Source organism: Cucurbita maxima, unplaced genomic scaffold (assembly GCF_002738345.1).
Source record: "Cucurbita maxima cultivar Rimu unplaced genomic scaffold, Cmax_1.0 Cma_Scf00030, whole genome shotgun sequence".
NCBI classification, from domain to species: Eukaryota; Viridiplantae; Streptophyta; class Magnoliopsida; order Cucurbitales; family Cucurbitaceae; genus Cucurbita; species Cucurbita maxima.
This window is the reverse complement of record NW_019272046.1, coordinates 395,921-414,562: the sequence shown is the minus strand read 5'-3', so window position 1 is coordinate 414,562 and position 18,642 is coordinate 395,921. Positions and strand designations below refer to the sequence as shown.

At 33.4% G+C, this 18,642-nt stretch overlaps 1 protein-coding gene and 1 long non-coding RNA gene across 4 annotated transcripts in view; both read left to right on the top strand.

The window, feature by feature from the left end:
• LOC111465920 (villin-3-like) lies at nucleotides 1–12,152 on the top strand. 3 transcript variants are annotated; one of them, XM_023110392.1, is made up of 24 exons: nucleotides 1–355; nucleotides 887–1,046; nucleotides 2,895–3,044; nucleotides 3,255–3,354; nucleotides 3,763–3,831; nucleotides 4,528–4,764; nucleotides 4,856–5,033; nucleotides 5,303–5,435; nucleotides 5,838–5,997; nucleotides 6,089–6,239; nucleotides 6,320–6,420; nucleotides 6,529–6,687; nucleotides 7,439–7,507; nucleotides 7,586–7,654; nucleotides 7,763–7,900; nucleotides 8,714–8,842; nucleotides 9,184–9,331; nucleotides 9,478–9,488; nucleotides 9,571–9,711; nucleotides 9,780–9,908; nucleotides 10,724–10,786; nucleotides 10,888–11,137; nucleotides 11,377–11,579; nucleotides 11,656–12,152. In XM_023110392.1, exons 3-24 carry the CDS (start codon nucleotides 2,989–2,991, stop codon nucleotides 11,767–11,769), a joined length of 2,808 nt encoding a protein of 935 aa, XP_022966160.1. In that variant the 5' UTR covers nucleotides 1–355; nucleotides 887–1,046; nucleotides 2,895–2,988; the 3' UTR covers nucleotides 11,770–12,152. The 3 variants fall into 3 exon arrangements, with proteins under 3 accessions (XP_022966160.1, XP_022966159.1, XP_022966158.1); XM_023110391.1 differs by lacking the exon at nucleotides 887–1,046 and having other exon boundaries at nucleotides 9,478–9,483; nucleotides 9,566–9,711; XM_023110390.1 differs by lacking the exon at nucleotides 887–1,046 and having other exon boundaries at nucleotides 2–355.
• Nucleotides 12,153–17,371: 5,219 nt separating this feature from the next.
• LOC111466153 overlaps nucleotides 17,372–18,642 on the top strand; it is a 5,467-nt gene continuing 4,196 nt past the window's right edge. The window contains exons 1-2 of the long non-coding RNA XR_002714332.1: nucleotides 17,372–17,416; nucleotides 18,272–18,274. This is a non-coding gene — a long non-coding RNA (uncharacterized LOC111466153). The remainder of the gene's footprint in view (nucleotides 17,417–18,271; nucleotides 18,275–18,642) is intronic.

Sequence of the window (18,642 nt, the reverse complement as noted above, 5' to 3'; positions counted from 1 at the left end):
AACACAGCAGGTGCCATCGTCACCACTTTCTTCGCCTTAAATAATCATTGTCTCTTCCATTTTTTTCTGCACTTTCTCTCTCTTACCACTCTCTCTCTCTCTCATCATCGTCATCCATCTCCTTCCTCTTCTTCTTCTTCTTCTTCATAATTCCTTCATGCCCCTCCCCGCCCTGTACTTCACCACCTCTCTAAATTTTCAATTCATTTGAACTCTGATTCGAACAAAGCTGGTGAGAGATACTCCTTTACACCAATTTAGCAATAATTGTCTCACTTTCTTCCTTTATTGTTGTCTTTTTGGCTTTCCCTTTTATCTCATCATCGCCGGAGTTGAAACAGTTCAGAGATCTCAGGTATTGGAATGAATTTATTTCCCCCTTCCTTTTCTCCATTATTTTCAATTCGGTTTCGGATCTCTTCCTAATTTAGTACTCTTCTTCTGTTGATTTACTGTTCTTCTTCTTGTTTTTTTCTTTGTTTTTTATGATGATTTTTATTGTTTCTTCTTGTTTTGGAAATCATTTCGAATTGGAAATGGATTGGAGCTTTGGTTTTATGTGTTCTTGTGATGAGGTCTTTATGTTTGTTTGGAGCGCTTTTGGAATACATCTGAAAGTTCTATTTCCTTCATCCTTTCTATTTGGTGTGTTTGTGTGTGTGTGTGTTTTGATGGCCTCTTCAGTTTGGAATATCGCTGTTTGTCTCCTTTTGATGGCATCTATTACTTTTTATGGAACGTAATATAATTTTGAGTCGTTGGTTGTGTAAAGGTATCTATAATTTGGAAATAAATGAAAATTCATAAACTGTGCTCTTGAGGCTTCTTGAAAGCTTTTTTTTACCTTCCTCTATCAACCATGGATCTTCACGTGGGGATTTCACAGAGCACATATTGATTCTTCTTAGAGCACATGCAATGTGTTCTTGAGGCGTATTATTCTATTTGAATCCGGAGGATTTATTGACACCACTTAGTTTGGGACGTGTCTCGTGTTGACTGGTACCAGTTGCTAGGACAAAGGACCGTTACATGTTTTCACTACGGTATGTTATTGTCCATATGAGTAGATGAATTTGATTTTAGTTTCGCTGAAAATACCTCATCTAGTGGAGATTTTGTCGCCCTACTTATCTACTCATGATATTCCATTCCCTATGTCTTGCCCATTTGAGACTGGTGCGTTTTCAGCGAGCCTCAAATAGTCATTGACCCGTCTATCTCTTATTGAGACCATTTTTTTTTTTTTTTTCCAGAGCATACTGCATAGATCTCCACTTGACTATGTTATTGACCTCACCACCTCTTCCTTTGACGCTCGAGGATTCTACAAATATGATTAAGTTTAGGGCATGACTTGATATAATTTAATGGGACTTCCGATACTAGACCTCTCCACATTTCAAAATAGTATGATATTGTACACTTTAAGCTAAGCTGTCATGCCTTACTTTTGGATTCACCTAAAATCCCTCACATAAATGTAGATCTCGTCCCTCACTTATATTCCCACGATATTCCCTTTGATTAGCCAATGTGGGTCTGTGGTTGCATTCCTAACCATGGAGAGATTGAATTGAGTTTTCTAGCCTGTGACATAGAGAAAAAGACACAAATTTCACTTGCACAATTTTTTTTAAACTACTGCAATTTTTACTGATGAAGAGTGATGCATTAGCTTATTAGATGGGGTAGTGGTCAATTAACGAGACCATAGATGTGTAGCATGCATACGCTGCATCCTTTTAGTTGCTTTTGTAGACATCCATTTTAGCTTATTAGCTTAGAAGCACGGATTTAGATACGAGACATAGACAAGTTGACACGACCTTTTTTAAAATCTAAGACACACACGAAAATGCCTTAAAATAGAATTTTTTGTATTTTACCTTCAAATTTTATTAAATTTGACCTATACTATCATGTATTTATTTCGCAAGTGTTTGATATGTGTCTAAAAATGGTTGGGATCCATATTGACTTTGTACAATTAGGATCTGATATATGTCTATTGTGCCAACAAGTGTCCGATACATTCCAACAAGTGTCGGAGTGTTCAAGTGTCGGATCTGGACACATTAGTCAAACTAAAGTGTATGTGCTTCTTAGCTTATTAGGTATTGTTCGCTTATGATATTTTTAAAGAATATTGGTCTTATGTCTTATTTTTGGGGTTATTATTCAACTCCTGAAGCGAGTTCTTTGTAACTTTTCACTTCTTTAACGAACAATTATATTTCTTATGGAAAAAAAGTTTCATGAACAGCGGCACAGAGTAACTTGAATGGTTCTGTGGACTCTATGACATTAGTATAATTCAGCTGCAGTCCAGTACAGTTGCCTTATAGTCAATTAAGTTTATATACATGCATTCTAAGGAGAAAAATTTGCACGCTGCACTGTGGAAATGATTATTCAAATCCAAGGGATCTTTTTACTGTGTAATATATTAGCAAAGGAAAATGGCACTTTCTCTCCGTTTGTTTGACGGGCAACTTTGCTCTGTTTATTTATTTTTTGTCTAGTCAGAAATATGGTATTTTGCCGTGTTCCACAGCCAAATTGTGGGAGGCATCCATGTATCAACTGTTTTATTTATTTATTTTTATCTTTTCTGAAGTTTTAAATGCTTAAAAGATTGCAATTGTATTTGGATTTTTGTAACTTCCCATTCTCTATTTTATTGTTTCCTAGTTACGACCAAAGGTACCCTGTTGTAAAATCTGATTTATAGATTATCCAAGTAATGAATGAAAGAATTTATAATTTGCCAAGATGGAAGTAAAATGATGCAGGTTTTACAGTGATTTCAATTGCAATTCATTGATTAAGTTCTAATTCTTAGTTTTTGCTATAAATTTATCCCTAGTCCCTGACTACTTTCTCTCATGCAGGGTTTTGTAGCATTCTTGGGTGATAGATAAAGGCGTTTAAGAGCCTATCATTAAAACTTCGTTACGATACCCAGTTATACGAAAGGAACTAAACATGTCTGTTCCAGCAAAAGTTTTTGATCCTGCTTTTCAAGGAGTAGGGCAGAGAGCGTATCCTTTGTTCTACTAGCATTGAGCATTATTTCTCCTTTCTTCTTTTTTTCTTTTTTGGATAAGAGAATTTGCATTCACGGTATATCTAACAAATTAAAATCGTGTTGTTCATTTTCATTTTTATTTTATTTCTACTTGCTTGTTTTTTTTTGGTCAATATTGAACATGCTGATTCTAATTTTACTTGTTGAGCTTAACATCTTTTAGTGGCACTGAAATTTGGCGAATTGAGAATTTTCAGCCTGTTCCATTGCCGAAGTCAGATATTGGAAAATTCTATATGGGGGATAGCTACATAGTTTTGCAGGTTGATTTCAACTTTCTATTATTAGTACTACTCTAGTGCCTATTTGAAACGTCTTATTGCATTCAATAGATCTGGCAAACGGATTATTATTTTTCGTTATCATATGAATAAAAAGATAACTATGGTTATATAAACCGTGGCAGTTGCTTCCCATTTTGAAGTTGTAATTGATGTAAGCTTTGTGAGATGTTTCAAGCAGCTAGATAGAAGTCCAAGTTCTTAGATTATTTTTCTTCTTTGGTTGTCTTATTCTTTTTTCTTCTTTGAGAAAGAATGAGTCGCTCATGCCAAGAGCTAACAGATAAACTGTATAAATGGGAGGTGGCTTTGGAGAAAATGCTTGTGCAATCACTTTGTGACAATGGTCTCTTTCATGTACTGTATTTTGATAAATATTTCCTAATGCAGACAACACAAAGCAAAAGTGGCTCTTTCTTGTTCGACATACATTTCTGGATTGGAAGGGATACAAGTCAGGTGTTCTTTCTTATCTTGTACCCTGCTCTTTCTTACCTCAGTGACTCTCCTCGATTTATAGAATTTTTCTCAGATCATGGCTACTGTACTGCAGATGTTACATGCTCAATTAGGCTATCAATGACTGTTTACTTACATTAATTTTTTTAAAATCCCTGGTGAAACCTTGAGAGTCACTCACCAATATTTGTTGGAAATTGGAACATCCACAACATTAGAGCTTGGATCTAAAAATTGTATACAAAATTTTCTTTAATTTTTTGAGAGTTTTAGAAATCACTGTTGCAATACTCTAAGTTAGTAATTATGATTTTTTCCATGAATGCCAATTGGGCACCCTTTTTCTGCTCACTTGGCCGCTGCGAGTGCTTGGATCTAAAAGAAATTAAAAGATATTCTTCTTTTATTTTGTGAGAATTTAAAGAATGACAGTTGCAATGCTCAAGATCTATGGTTATGAACCTTTTTCCATGAATACCGTATCGAACGCCACTTTTATGCTCATTTGGCCTCAGCGGGTGCCTTGACCCCTCTTGAATGAAGTTTTTATTATCATTGAAAAATAAAATAACTCAATCTTTGTTAATGTGTTTTCAGGGGACCACAATTGAATCCCCGCGAGACCTTGCTTTTCATTTTCATTTCTTTTTTTCTTTTAAAGGATTAATTCCTAAATTTCTGGATCTTTTGACCTAGGACGAATCTGGGACTGCTGCAATAAAGTCCGTAGAGTTGGATGCATCTCTTGGAGGACGTGCAGTGCAGCATAGAGAGCTTCAAGGCCATGAATCTGACAAATTTTTATCATACTTCAAACCTTGTATCCTTCCACTTGAAGGAGGTGTTGCATCTGGATTTAAAAAAGTCGAGGAAGAAGAATTTGAAACACGGTTATATACCTGCAAAGGAAAACGAGTTGTTAGAATGAAACAGGCACGTGATTCTTTTCATATGAACTCCCATATATTTGGAATTCATTTAATTTGATTTTTCTAGGATCAAAATTTACATTTTGATAATGCAGGTTCCTTTTGCTCGGTCTACTCTCAATCATGATGATGTCTTCATCCTAGACACTGAAAAAAAGATATATCAATTCAATGGTGCTAATTCCAATATTCAAGAAAGAGCCAAGGCTTTGGAGGTGGTTCAATTTTTGAAGGAAAAGTATCACAATGGAGTCTGTGATGTTGCGGTAGTGGGTATGCAGAAATGCTTCTAGTCTTTCACTCTGCTACCTGCCCCCCTACCTTTCCCCCCTTAATAAGAAACACAACTTCTTTGAAAGTAAAGGAGTGACCGGAGAAATTAAGAAAAAAAAAAAAAAAAAATCGAAGGAGTACTAGTTGGCAGAAAGGAATTTAGTACTTCACTTGGCTATTTAATCTATCATTAGTTTCCTTTAGTTCCTCACTTATTGCTGTTAGTTACTCCTAGTTTCTTAATCGTGTAATTTTGTTTGCTGCTTCAGATGATGGGAAGTTAGATACAGAGTCGGACTCAGGGGAGTTCTGGGTCCTCTTTGGTGGTTTTGCACCTATTGGGAAGAAGGTTAGCACTGATGATGACGTGATTGCGGAAGCCACGCCTGCTAAACTTTATAGGTATCTGTCTATTTATCACCCTCACCAAACGCGAATGAGAAATTTAAATAGGTATTCAAATCTAAAAATTCTTAGAGGAGGTAAAGAAGCCATAACTGCTGAGTTAAACTCATATTGACAACAAGTGGTCTTGCTTTTCTTAAGTTAACAGAACCAGCTTGTTAAATATATTGCTATTTTTCTTCCAGACAAAACAATATTGAATTACAACAGTTTTTGTGAGAATCTCATATGCTTTTCTAGATTAATGTTCAATTTAATTTAAGGATGTCTTACTCGCTTTTTCATTGGTATGATGTTGGAAACCTTGATGCTTGACACACAATGCTACAGGATTATTTTTTCCCTTCTTGAGAAACACACTCAAGTTTTTTTTTTTTTTTTTTTTTTGGATGCATGCAGCATAGCTGGGGGCGAAGTGGGGATCATTGAAGGTGAACTATCCAAATCATTGTTAGAAAACAACAAATGCTATCTACTGGACTGTGGTTCTCAGGTGTTTGTTTGGGTTGGACGGATAACCCAAGTGGAGGAAAGAAAAATGGCCATTCAAGTCGCTGAGGTAATAGAGTGGCAATGTAGGACCCAAGATAGTATGTTCCACTAAAATTGGATCTAAATGTATCTGTTCGTCCCTACCTGTACTTTTCTAGGAATTCCTTGCTAAACAAAATAGGCCAAAATCAACACAAATAACGCGGCTTATTCAAGGTTATGAAACGCATTCTTTCAAATCCAACTTTGGTTCCTGGCCAGCAGGATCTGCTGCTTCCGGAGCTGAGGAAGGAAGAGGAAAGGTAGCAGGTATGTGTCATCTGTGACTTAAAAGTAGACTTAGTACTTTCTGCTCAATTTATTCATTTTGATATTCAAATTTCTGCCAGCTTTATTGAAGCAGCAAGGAGTTGGTATTAAGGGGATGTCAAAAAGTACACAAGTAAATGAGGAAGTACCTCCGTTGCTGGAGGGAGGTGGAAAAATGGAGGTTTAGTCAAAAAATTATTTTTTTATGTTAGTTTTGAAGATAACTTCATGAATTTGATAGTTACATATTTGTTTTGTGCTAAGATATTGGACATTGTTCGTTTTGCAGGTATGGTGCATCAATGAGAACACGAAGACTCCAGTGCCCTCAGAGGGCGTTGGCAAATTTTATAGTGGAGACTGTTATATTATTCTTTACACTTACCATTCTGGAGAGAGGAAGGAAGATTACCTTTTGTGTACTTGGTATGGAAAGGATAGCGTCGAGGTAAGTTAAAATATCTTGCTTCGGGTGTTCAATGGAATTCCACAACTAGGAGTTGTACATTTGAAACGACAAGAAATAGATCAATACATTTTCAGGGATGTCTTATACGACTGTTGACTAATTCATTATATTTTGCTGTTGCCAGAGCTAGGCACGACTCGAATAGCAGTTCATAATAATTGGCATTAGAACAAAAATGAAGTGTTTTTTATTTTCTTATAGATATCATAGTTTCTTAAGAAGGGTCTTAAAGGATTTGATTTAGTGTGTTTGGCTTAACATCCTAAGTGATTTAAGATGACTATGAGTGTTTTTTTAAAAACTTAAATTTGCAACTTTTGGTAATAAAACAAGATTTTTTTTTTTTAAATAAAAAGAAATAATGTGTGATGATTCTCCGATCAGTGATTCTAAAATGACTACCTAGGAGTCATTTTAAAATATGACAATATTTGAGATAATTATTTCTGGATGGAGTGCAATCAAACAAGTTTGTGATTAGAAAAAAAAAAAAAAAAAAAAATTCCGAGCTTTCATTGAGCGAAGTGAAAGAAAATACAGGGGATATAAAAAATCAGCCCCACAAAAGGAGTCCAAACCTTAGATATAGAAATGGGCTCCAATCTATAAGACTATGTTGGTCATTACCACAAGAATAAGACTCTGGTCACGCTTTTGTTTCCTTTGCCCCCACCAAAATAATATGTTGGGCTGTATACTTATCATTATCTCATACATTGTGCAATGTCAGGAGGACAAGGCGGCAGCTGCTCGGCTTGCAAGTTCAATGTCAAACTCGCTTAAGGGGAAACCAGTTTGGGTATTATACTCTATATTAGTAAATCAAGATTATGTCATCATCATTATTCTTTGACACGTTATATTGGTATGTCTGTAGGTTCGCATTTTTCAGGGTAAAGAACCACCACAGTTTGTTGCACTTTTCCAGCCTATGGTGGTGCTTAAGGTATTGTAGCTTGTGCAAATATTTATTAACAAAATCATGCTTTGTGAGTTATGGTTTCTAGCATGAAAACTGACGCTTCTCCTTTTTAACTGAATTCTCTTTCTATAGGGTGGTCTGAGTGCTGGTTACAAGAAATTTATAGCAGACAAAAAATTGGTGGATGGAACATATAGTGCAGAAAGTGTTGCTCTCATCAAGATTTCAGGAACTTCTATTCACAACAATATGGCAGTGCAAGTCGATGCTGTATGTGCAGAATACACCTCTTTCATTTTTGTTTGTTTGTGGCTGTCTACATTTTATGGATATTATCTTTTGTAGAATGCCTTTATCTTATATAAGTTGGATTGATGCATATTTTCTTTCTATGTATACCATTCAACCACAGTAGAGAAAGAGGAAATGGGAAGTATCTTATAGCAACTTTCAGATATGGAAAATGTTTCTGGCCATAAAAAAGGGTGCAACCTCGTCTCCTATTAGATTGGACTCTTTTATTGAACCAGACAATAAATTATTGTTGGGTTCTAGAAAAATTTATCCGTACAAAGTTATTTCCTTGTTCTAAGAAATTCTTAAACATTATTTTCCCGGAGCTTTATGCATGGAGTGATATGCGGGAGCACATACCCTTATGGGGGCGTTTAGAAGAATGCACAACCATGCTTACACCTCGCCAATGGTTTCTTTGGGCTTAGAATTTTTGTTACATTGAACGTTCTGGAAGTTTAGTATCCCTATAATCATTAGGCTTATTTGTGATCAAGCACTTATTTGAGATCAATAACTTCTGCATCTCTTTCACTCAGTACTTTGGCTTTTAGGTTGAATAAATAAGCTCTAAATCTTGAAGATTGATCGCTAATCTTTTATCCACTCTGCTTTGTATAGCTATGTTGACTTGAACAAATCTAGTCATTGTAGAAATTTCATAACCATTTTTTTTATATTTGGAATCGGATGCAATTCTTAATTGGTATAAATGATTCTACTTCTATAGTTATAACTCATCCTTCATGTTACTTCAGGAACAATTTCATAAGCTTTGTTCTTGATCAGGTGGCAACATCATTGGACTCTAGCCATTCTTTTCTCCTGCAAACTGGATCTTCTGTGTTTACTTGGCATGGAAATCAATGTGCCTTTGAACTGCAGCAATCAGCTGCAAAAGTTGCTGAATTCTTAAAGGTTGCACCACAGTATTTTCGTTTACCTTTTTTAGTATCAAATATATCTGATTTTTGTTGAACATATACCACAACACTAACTTCATGTCAAGTGAGGAGCATGGAAAGTAACGTTTATATGGTTCGTTAGGCTTGTTTTTAAAGGATATTTACTTGTGAAAGATGCAGACTAATATGGAATGACTTCTTTTTTGAAACTAACATTTAAAATATAATGGGAATATCTACGAATTTTACAGGTTTCTTTTTTACAACCATGCTTTACAGGCATTCTTGTAGACATGTCTTCTGTACACATGGCTATTTACTAACAGCAGTATATTCTTCCTATTTATGATATAGCCGGGAGGTCCTTTGAAACATGCTAAAGAAGGAACAGAAAGTTCTATTTTCTGGTCTGCTCTTGGGGGAAAGCAAAATTATACCAGCAAAAAAGCAGCTCCAGATGTTGTCAGAGACCCTCACCTATACACAATTTCATCAAATAAAGGTGGCCTCTCTGTACATTTATTCTGAATCAATAATTTCTCTCTTGATGGCAATATATTTTTCTCTACCTTGTCTAATTATTCTTAATATTGATACCTATTTCCTTCGACTAATCATTGTGGCCATCCTCTTACTTGGATATTTCAGGAAGACTAAAGGTGAGTTTTGGACCTTCTCTGTTCATTATTTTGGATGGTTTATTAAACCTATATAGTTATTATTATTACTTATTTTATTCAGGTAGAGGAGATTTTCAACTTTTCTCAAGATGATCTCTTGACAGAGGATATCTTGATTCTTGATACACATGCCGAAGTGTTCGTATGGGTTGGTCAGTTGGTTGACACCAAAGAAAAGCAAGCTGCCTTTGAAATTGGGCAGGTACTCTTTATTTTAGGGTATCTCAAAATTCTCTTTTACTATTGTTATTTGATAAACGGCTTTTGCAGAGTTACATAGAATTGGCTGCATCTCTGGAGGGTTTGTCTCCAAAAGTACCACTATACAAAGTCACCGAGGGGAACGAACCAAGCTTCTTCACAACATACTTCTCATCGTGGGATAATTCTAAAGCTTTAGTGAGTGCTAGTTTGTGGCATTTTCCTTTCTTTATGTCATTATACTTTTTCTCCATTCATCTTATATTTCGTTAAAAAATTTCTTTGATTGCAAACATGGTTACAGTTCTCTTTCCACTTTATTTTCTTCATCTACACTTTTCATGGGGGAAAAAAAATTCTCTGGCTTGATATTGTTAAGTGAAAATTGAAATGTGAATAAGTATATTCTAGAAAGGAAAATTTGACTATGAGAAAATCTATGATAATATGGATCTGAACTTCATGGATAGAGTTTTGGGGAAGAAGGGTTTTAGGGTCGAGTGAAGAACTTGAATGTGGAACTCTATCAAATTTGCAAATCTCTCTACTTTTGTCAATGGGATACGTAGAGGCAAGATTTTTGCTACGGTGTTAATTAGGCCGAGGTGTTCCGTTACTGTTTTACCCTTTTCTCTTAGTCATGGATGTCCTCAATAGGTTGGTGTCGACAGGAGTGGACAAGAGTGTCACTGAAGGCTTAAGGTGGGTAAGGACTTGGTTCACTTGGCTCACCTTCAGTTTTCTGACGATATTCTCCTTTTTCGTTTAGGATAGGAGAGCTTTTTTGTTGTTCTCTACAGATTTTTGTACTTTCAGGATGACCTTTTTGGTTCTAAAGATTAACAAGGGAAAGAGCCATTTCTTATCCATGTTTAAAATCCCTATTCTATAACTTGCTTCAACTTTAGTGCTTTGCATTGATAATTTATCTCATTTATCTATGGTTTTTTTCTTTTTCTTTCCATTGTTTGGAGAATTTTAGTCCAACTTTGAATTTTCTTCACCAAATGTAGGCTCAGGGTAACTCGTTCCAGAAGAAGGTTTCTCTGTTGTTTGGAATTGGCAATGCTGCAGAGGTAAACGCCCAACTTTGTCTGTGAATTTTATTTTATTTCGGGCAATTATGGTTTTGCCACTCGTTTTCCATTTGATATCGATGAATATATTGCTATTGCAGGATAAAGCTAACGCATCAGGCGACGGACCAAGGCAAAGAAGTGAAGCTTTAGCTGCTTTAAACTCTGCATTTAGTTCATCCTCTGGCCCGAAAAATGTTTCTACAAGACCATCCAGCAGAGGTCAAGGAGGAGGGTCGCAAAGGGCAGCTGCTGTAGCTGCACTTTCTTCTGTTCTTACTGCAGAAAAGAAGCCAGGTGATTCTCCTACTGCACATGGTCGCAGTCCACAATCAGAAGATCAATTCTCGGGTAAGACAGCCACACTGGAGTTTCTAAATATCAGTGTTTTAATTGAAGGTTTAAATTCTTTGCATTTAATTTTATACACTCATAGCTGAGTTGGTCTGAATTCTAGTTCAAATTTATATGCTAGGTGGTTAAGTACTTCTGGAAAGTTTCTAATATTCATATATCATTGTAAATCTTAGTACTTCTAGTATTTGATGCTGTGAAACATACCTGTACATTGCCTCGACTTTTATTGGCAGGGAAAGGAGGCGATGAAAATTCCGAAGACAAGGACACAGGGAACTCTTCCCCTTCATTTGAAAACGATGGGGGGGATTCGACGCCCAAGGACGGCTCTCAGGATGATTATGCTGAAACTTCTGTTCATAGTACATTCAGTTATGATCAATTAAAATCCAAGTCTGAGAATCCGGTAACGGGAATCGACTTCAAACGAAGAGAGGTCGGTGTGATGGAGATTTCCCTCTAAACTTTTCCTGATATATTATGTGTGTTAATGGTTCATTCAATGTTCTCAGGCCTATCTTTCCGAGGAAGAGTTCGAGACGATATTTGGCATGCCGAAGCAAGCGTTCTATAAACTGCCTAAATGGAAGCAAGACATTGCGAAGAAGAAGGCTGATCTGTTTTAGAAAGCTAATTTATTGGGCAAGTAATGTTTGCTGCTTGTGGTGTCTTCCAGTTGCTCGTTTGGGCTTCATGGCTGGTTTGCATTTTTGGTATCGATTGTGATGCAGCCTGACGATGAGTGTTTTTTGGTTTTCCTTTTTGTTTTTGTTTGTCGAAGAACTACTCCATTGTTGTAGTTTCCCTCCCTGCAAGTGCGTGGTGTCTTGCCTTTGAGACAAGCCTGGCAGTTCAATTCTTTTATTGTTGGTACGTATTAATTATGTATTGTTTTTGAGTTTGTTTGAGCTTTCAGATCTTTTGTTTGGCAGAAGAAATGAAATGGTGTATATGCAAATGTATATGGATTTACTCAAAATATTTGGAAGAAAAGTTACTTGCCTGCTAATCTTGTGTGTTTACTAGAAGTTGGTAGTTTAGAATGGTCTGTGGACTATTTGGTTGGCTCTATAATTTTGGTTTGAAGAAGGATCTGGAACACTGAAATGGAAAATTTTGGTGGTCACTATGTTTAATGCTACGACTAGATTCTGAATTAGGGGCGTGGGTCATTACAAATGGTATCTGAGTGGTACCTCTTTCATTTAGATATGATTTGAGGATAAACTTGGATAGAAGCATGTGGTGTACCTTCCTTTTCAATACTTCTACCTATATCAATAAGGTACACCTTCCTTTTCAATATTTCAATCCTAGGAATTTTGAAGTTAAGTTTATTTTGATGTAATTTTATGTTGGGTGACCTCCTGAAAAAGGGTATGTGGAGACCGTTTTCATTTTTAGAAACGAGAAGTAATGCAACCATGTTGTAGGGAAATGCTAGCCATAATTGACACGTACTCATTTCTTTGAGATTAGTAGTTTCAAATTCTTGTACTCCACATTCATCGTTCTAAAATAGAACTTGAAACTCGATAAAACCTTGAGAAATACGGAAAGATGGAAGGGTTACAAGAATAAGTTTGGATTATTAAACCTACCTAATTTTACTCCAGTAGCCTTTAGCTCATGATTCTTTTTTAGAAAAGAGTACCTTTCTTAGAGCCCCTTTCCCCTTGTAGACTAAGCTTCATTGCTATGCTCTCAATGTCTATCCATCAATAATTAATTGTTTTTTTTTTTCTTCAATTATATTTAAATTATTATTTTCTTAATTTTCCTATTTTATAATCACCCTACTTCATCAATCTTGAATTAATAACAATTTTTTTTTTCGAATAAATAATAAAGTGACTTTTTTAGCACTTTTTTTTTTTTTTTTTTTTTGTAATATTATGTTTTAATTGATAAATTTTGTGAGCTTATTTTATTTCATTAGAAAAAAATAAAAGGGTATTTTTGTAATTTGACCGAAGAGAGTGCTACAGTAGCTTTCATTTAGTCGTCATCAGTGGGGCTGTCAGCCACAAACAATTATCCGAACACTTAACCACTAAAGATATGATTTATAATTTTTGTCTCTTTTCTATTGTTATTATTATTTTATTTATAATCATTGATCATGAAGTTGGTTCCTTGATTATTTTTAAATGATATTTCATAAGTTACAAATTAAATTAACCAGTGACGTACTCTCTAAATTTAAAATGACTCTCTCCTAAGATAAAAAGATCTCGACAACACCTAAAATTTTAATAGGATTATTAAAATTTACACGATAGGGTTTAAGATTTTTTTTCTCGATTAAGTTAAATGGTTAGAAAATTAAAAATTTTGGGTTGGTTTGACATTTTTTTTTATTGGGTCAACTCGATCAACTCGAAAATAGGGATACAATCCAACCAAATCTATCATGTTTTTAAGATTGTTACAAAGATTACGAATATTTGATGTTTGTAAACGATGTTAATGATATGTTGTGGCTTGGGAATGTTCTATATTTGAGTTTTATGAAATTTAGTTATGGATGGAATATATATATATTATTATTATTACAGAAATAGAGAATTTAGTTAGGTTGGATTGTAAACTCTGTTGGTGTTGCTGAAGTCACAACTCAATGAACTTTTGGGTTCGGCCAAAAAAATTTCACAAACTCAATTCACGTACATCCCTATATACGTGTATATATATATATATATATATATATATATATATATATATATATAATTTAATTTTATATTTATAGTTATTCTTAAATATTTAAGACCATGACTTAACATCATCTAATCATGAATTATTGTAAGATTGTTAGATGGTTGGAATCTAATCCAAGATAATCAAACAAAAAGTGTACCTAAACATTTGCAAAATATTTAAGAGTTGAGGGGGCAAAATGCAATTACAGAGAAATGAAGCAATTTAATTTAAAGGTGTTAGAAGTCTTAGGTGAAGGACTTCACAAGAAATTTTAAAAATACGAAATTTTCTCATCATATCTAAAATTAATTACCTTTTCTCCTAGAGCGTAGTCGATGGTCACGAATTTAATAAATGACCTAAATAACTCGAGCTAATTCAACCAAAATATTTTATAGTTAGGCTGAGTTTAGTTAATTATTTAACAAGAATTCCTTAGGTTGAAATAATTAACCACCTGAACCAATTAGGTCTGACTGTTACAAAATTTGACCGACCGTTTCATTGGTTACATAAACATACTTTTGATAGACCACTAGTTCTCGATAATTTTAAAAAATTACCACAAATATAGAATAAAAAAAATATGTTCACGTTCTCTTCTAGCTTAATGTTTATTAACTCAAATTTTCTATTAATTTATCAAAAAAAAAATCGGATAAATAATTCAAACTCATAATTTAATTAAATAAAAACGTATCTTAATCGTTGAATTAGTATTTTAAATTTATTAAGATGGTTGAAATTAAGTATAAGAAAGTAATAGAGGTGACTTTCATGCGTGATTAAAGGCATTATTCCCTTAGGCGTGACATAGTAATTTCATTATTATACTCTTTTAAAAAAAACAAAGTATTATATTTAATTAACCATAGCTCTACTTTAATATTAATTTTTCCCCTAAAGTTTTATTTTTATAATGTCTTTAAGTTAAGTTATTTAAAAGCGTCACCAAACTTATAATATTGTTTTTATAATAAACGGTTGATTTCGAAAACAAAATTTTCTAATCTTTTAATGGGAAGGATTTAAATTTTAATCTAATTAATTTTTCGATCGACAAATTTAACACTTTTTAACTGTGAACGGGATGGAATCCATCACTTATATAGGTTGAACTCTTTAATCAGCTTCAAGTTCCTCAACTGCGTCGATGAGCTGATTGTTTGAGTTATCTTACAGCTAAAATAACCTAATCCATGAATAGATAGAGGAGATGGTCAGCCTCGTTTTTCATTACTTTGTTGTGTGATTGTGTTATTGTTCTAAGTGTTAGAGTTAAAATAGCTTTGCCAGCTTAGATTATCATAGTTTGGTCAACCTCCTCCAACAAGTACCATATTCAAAACGAATGTCGTTATAGTTTCGATTCCACAAGTTAAATGAACATATCCTAGAAAGACTCAACCAAACTATAAACCTAAACCTAATTAAACTTCAAAATCAGCATTTTATTTGCATCTTCCAGTGCTATCCTTGAACTTATACAAGAACAGAAGATGTCGATGTTTGTTTGGTTCTTTCTCCTTCACCTGATTTACGAAGTCAACAAACTTTAAACAATAACCGATCCGTTATTAGAAACAAATATGAGTCGGAATTAATATTTAGTAATGGCATATAAGAAGCCCACTAAAAAGAGAGTTTGAGAGAGATGGTTTATATTTATGTGAATGCAAGTTGCAGCATAGAGTCAGCTATGAAAGCCTTCTTTCAACCAACTAATATTTGTGGGGGAGACCCTTTCTTTTCTGTCCCTAAATCTCATATTCTCTATTATTTTTCGATGTCGGTGCCTTCTTTCGTTTTCCCAATCAATAAATCTGCGCCTTTCATTTTTTTTAAAGCATTTTTCATACCCGACAAGAGATAGTTAATGTTTTTAGTTTCATCATATACGGTATCACAAATCATTTAATAGAACTGTCATAATATGATTATCTTTTTAAAATGGTTCGATATAGATCTTAAAATTTGTCTGTTCCTACTAACTCCAGATATAAAAGTGAGGTACTTTTACAATTTCTCTCCGTGCAAAATTATCAATATCATTATGGTGGATTCTTTGAATAATTTCTCCAATGGTTGAGAGATGGGTTTAGGGGATTTGACCTATAATCTATTGGTTGATGGCAAACTTTAACTAGTTGAGCTAAGTCACAGTCGTATATTTTCAACCGTATGGCATCATAATAATGTTATGTCTCATCTTTGTTGAGGAGAGCAAAAGATAGAGAAGTGGCTGATCGACTGCTTTCCACAACACATATTTGGTGCGAGTGTTGTGGAGCTCGCTGGTTCAAAACAAGGTGGTGAGACCAGAGTTTCATCAACGTAACCCAACATGTCTTGACTCTCACGGAGAGGGAGAGGGAGAAGTTGACTTTTCCAAAGAAGATAATTGGAAGAAGAAGACTTAATGGTGATCATATGGATTAGAGTCTTGAAAGGAAGAAGATGAGAAGAGGATCCGGAAGCCCTGGAGAAGAAATGATCGAGGTTGCTAAACCGAATCAGCTCTAATAGCAATAGCATGAGAATATTTGCTAAAACAACCACACCTAAATGGTGGTGAAAGTTCTCTCTCTAAAATTATTTTGATAATCAAATGGATTACAAAGGAAATCGAGAGAGTAATAAATGGATACATTATAATATGATACATATGGTAAACCATAATGAAAGACTAAATATCTCCAATAATACAAAATATTCATTAATCTTGGCTTCAATGCACATTTTACATACACTGTGTTTGAATTATTCACCATCCTTCTCGATCGCATCATGACACTTGCTTATTTTGACCGTCACGTGGATGAATGAGTGTCACGTAAGGACCGTTGCTTTGTCTCTCTATATGAGAGTCACAACCTACTCTCTTCTTAGTATAGTTGTGAAACGAAGCTCGTGTTGGTGATCATTTAATGTATAAAATAAAATAAAATAAAGTGTTATCATAAGTAAAGTTGTTGCCAACTATATTATTTCATATTTAAAACATGGTACAAATTCATGTACGTGACATCATGACATGGTTATTTATTTAATTTCATTGCATTCACCTAACCGCTTGTCCCATCTTCATATACTTTTTTTTTACTCATTTAAATGCTTAAATTTTTTTTATTAAATTCAAATTTACTCTTTTATCCTTATAATTAAAATATTGATTTTTTTTTTTAATTTGATTAGGTTAAATATTATATTATTTTTTTCTCATGAAATTTGAAAAATTAAAAATTTATTTAAAAGAAATATATTTAAAAATATTACAATATTAAATATTCTTAATATTTAAAAAAGCAAGGACGAGTTGTAACCCTATTCTCAGTTCGGTCGAATTGAATAGAGGAAAAAAAAATGTCAACTTACAAATTGAACTGAATTTTCGATTTTTCTAGAATTCAATTTAACCCAAATCGAAAAATTCTAACCCAACTTAGTTAAGTTAGATAGTTCGAGTTGTTAGACGAACACGACTCTCCACAATGGTATGATATTGTCCACTTTGAGCATAAGCTCTCATGGCTTTGCTTTGGGCTTCCCCAAAAGGCCTCATGCCAATGGAGAGTGTATTCTTAGATTATAAACCCATGATCATTCCCTAAATTAGCCGATGTGGGACTTTCATCATCCAACACGAGTTAGTCGAGTTATCGGGTGATATGAATTTGTAGGTTGTTGGATTTATTTTATAAATTTATAAAAAAGTAAATGGAATATGGTACTTTTTTTATTAAAAGAAATTAATGGGTTATTAATAAACGAAAGCAGAAGCCTTGAATGGCTGAAAGTAAATAAAAGTAAGCCAGATGCATTCAGAGTCCATGGTTATTTATTATAATTTATTACTTTTTTTTTAGTTTTTTATAATTTATTTGATTGGGCAGAGTAAAAACATAGCTGCCAATGCCTTTCTGCTTTTCCGCTGTAAAAAGAAGTGAATTTCATTTTTAATTCATCATTTACCCCTCCTTTTTTTACTTTTTACTTTTTAAATTCACTCACTATTTTCCTTTTTTCACCTTTTTTTTGTTAATTGTAATTATTATTATTTATTATTATTATTATTTTTTTGTGAAAAAGTAAAATGAATGAGATCACCAGAGTTAGATTTGTGTTAATAGTTTTTTTTAGTTTACGGAATTTAAAGTGAAAGATAATTATTTTATTATACTTAAATTAATTAAATATTAACTTAATTTATTTATTTTTGGATGATTGGATGAACGACCCTTTAAATTTTTAAATAAATTTAAAAGTATTAAATACTAAATTTATGAATATTTTTATTAATTTAACTTTAAAATTTTAATGTTTACTTCAACTTCAATCTACCATTAAAATCACATGTGATGTGAAAAAAAGCTATTCTTTCTTTTCATTTGTTCATGTGAGCTCTCCAAAGATACACGATGAACGAAGTAAGTTATTCCTTTTTCAACGTAATGTAATTGTTTAAGTGTTTGTTTTTCCAAATATCTACCCCAATTTCAAATATAGAAAACAAAATATTCGAGTAATGTTCCAAGTTAGGGATATTAATTAAGGTTGAGCAAGGAGATTTTAACAAAACAGTTAAAATATTCACTTCAGTAAGAAAAAACGGTAATTAGAATATTAAAAACAAATTTAAAGTATGTATATATATATATATATATATATATATATATATATATATATATATATATATATATATTTTTTTTTTTTTTTTTTTTTTTTTTTTTTTTTTTTTTTTTTTTTTTTTTTTTTTTTTTTTTTTTTTTTTTTTTTTTTTTTTTTTTTTTTTTTTTTTT